The sequence below is a fragment of the Propithecus coquereli genome, unplaced genomic scaffold, assembly GCF_000956105.1.
Source record: "Propithecus coquereli isolate 6110/MARCELLA unplaced genomic scaffold, Pcoq_1.0 Scaffold58, whole genome shotgun sequence".
NCBI classification, from domain to species: domain Eukaryota; kingdom Metazoa; phylum Chordata; class Mammalia; order Primates; family Indriidae; genus Propithecus; species Propithecus coquereli.
Genome location: NW_012151729.1, coordinates 4,878,493 through 4,879,742, shown reverse-complemented (window position 1 = coordinate 4,879,742; position 1,250 = coordinate 4,878,493). Strand labels below are relative to the sequence as shown.

Genomic DNA, 1,250 nt, shown 5'->3' with positions numbered 1-1,250 from the left:
TCTCTGTGTTTCTAGCTTCTAGAAGCCATCCGTGTTCCTTGGCTCTTGGACACCTTCCTCCATCTCCAAAGTCAGCAACGTTACATCTCTCTGGCTGTTCTTCTGTAGCCTCATCTCCCTCTCCCTCTCTTCTGCTGCACCCTTTCAGTTTTAAGGACTGACCCTGTGATTATGTCGAGCCCATTGGGACAATCCAGGATAGTCTCCCCATCTCAAGGTTCTTGATTAACTATGTCTGCAAAGCCCCTTTTGCCATGTAAGGTCGTATCCTCACAGGCTCTGGATATTAGGATTGGACATATTGGGTGTGTGTATGGGGTGCTATTCTGCATAGCACAAGTTCCGTAACCAATTTAAGAGACCATAAATTATTCTTCTCTGTATCTCTCATGATGCCTAGCGCAGAATAATACTTGAATTGGTGGTTTTCTAATGAGATAAATAATAGTAATCTTAAATTCCAAATAATGTGTGATCCTGACCTCTGAAAAGCATCTTAGCTAATATCAACCTTTTGTATCAACCTTCTCATCACTTTCTCTACGTCCATTATTTTTTTAGTTTTCAAAGGGGTGATGTGGAGGAAGCTTTCCAATGTTTAGGCATCTGATTCTTAAATCCTCCTTCCTTTGACAGGAGCTATGCAGTGAATTCCGTCACTATGTGAGGGATGGACGACTCCCCTGCACCAGAGAAAATGACCCTATCGAAGGTCTAGATGGGAAAATCCATGGCAACACCTGTTCCATGTGTGAGGCCTTCTTGTGAGTAGAGATGCAGCCACTGTTGCTACTAAGTGTAGGGGAAGATAAGCCTTGGGTGGGCGAAGAGGATGATACCACAGGCTTCTTCCAGAGGTAGATGATAAAGGCTGTCTTTGCATTGAGTTTGGAGATTTACTATTGTAAAGCCATATACTCAGCACATTTCTTTTTAGTGTTCTCCAGTGTTCTGAAAGCTACTTGAATCACCATCAAGAAAGAACCATGTGCTAAGGACAAATTTCCCCAGAGTTAGTGACCTAGAAAGACTAGGACTTCTGTTCTCTGCATTTATAAGTCAATATCATGAATAATCCAAAGGTGTAATCATTGGGTGCTAACAAATTGAAAATTTGTTAACATTTATTAATATCCTAGTTGCTTTCTGGGGAGAAGGACAATATCTCTATTTTCCAAAAATAATACAGTGATGAATATGTATTTACTGGTTTGCGATGGCTTATGTGTCTTATTCTTTAAGAAACATAA

The 1,250-nt window shown here is 40.7% G+C and overlaps 1 protein-coding gene across 1 annotated transcript in view; it reads left to right on the top strand.

The window, feature by feature from the left end:
- Nucleotides 1–1,250, top strand: part of SPINK5 (serine peptidase inhibitor, Kazal type 5) — a 97,788-nt gene that overhangs the window by 65,833 nt on the left and 30,705 nt on the right. The window contains exon 16 of the mRNA XM_012658235.1: nucleotides 637–764. Within this exon, the coding sequence (XP_012513689.1) occupies nucleotides 637–764 (128 nt within the window). The remainder of the gene's footprint in view (nucleotides 1–636; nucleotides 765–1,250) is intronic.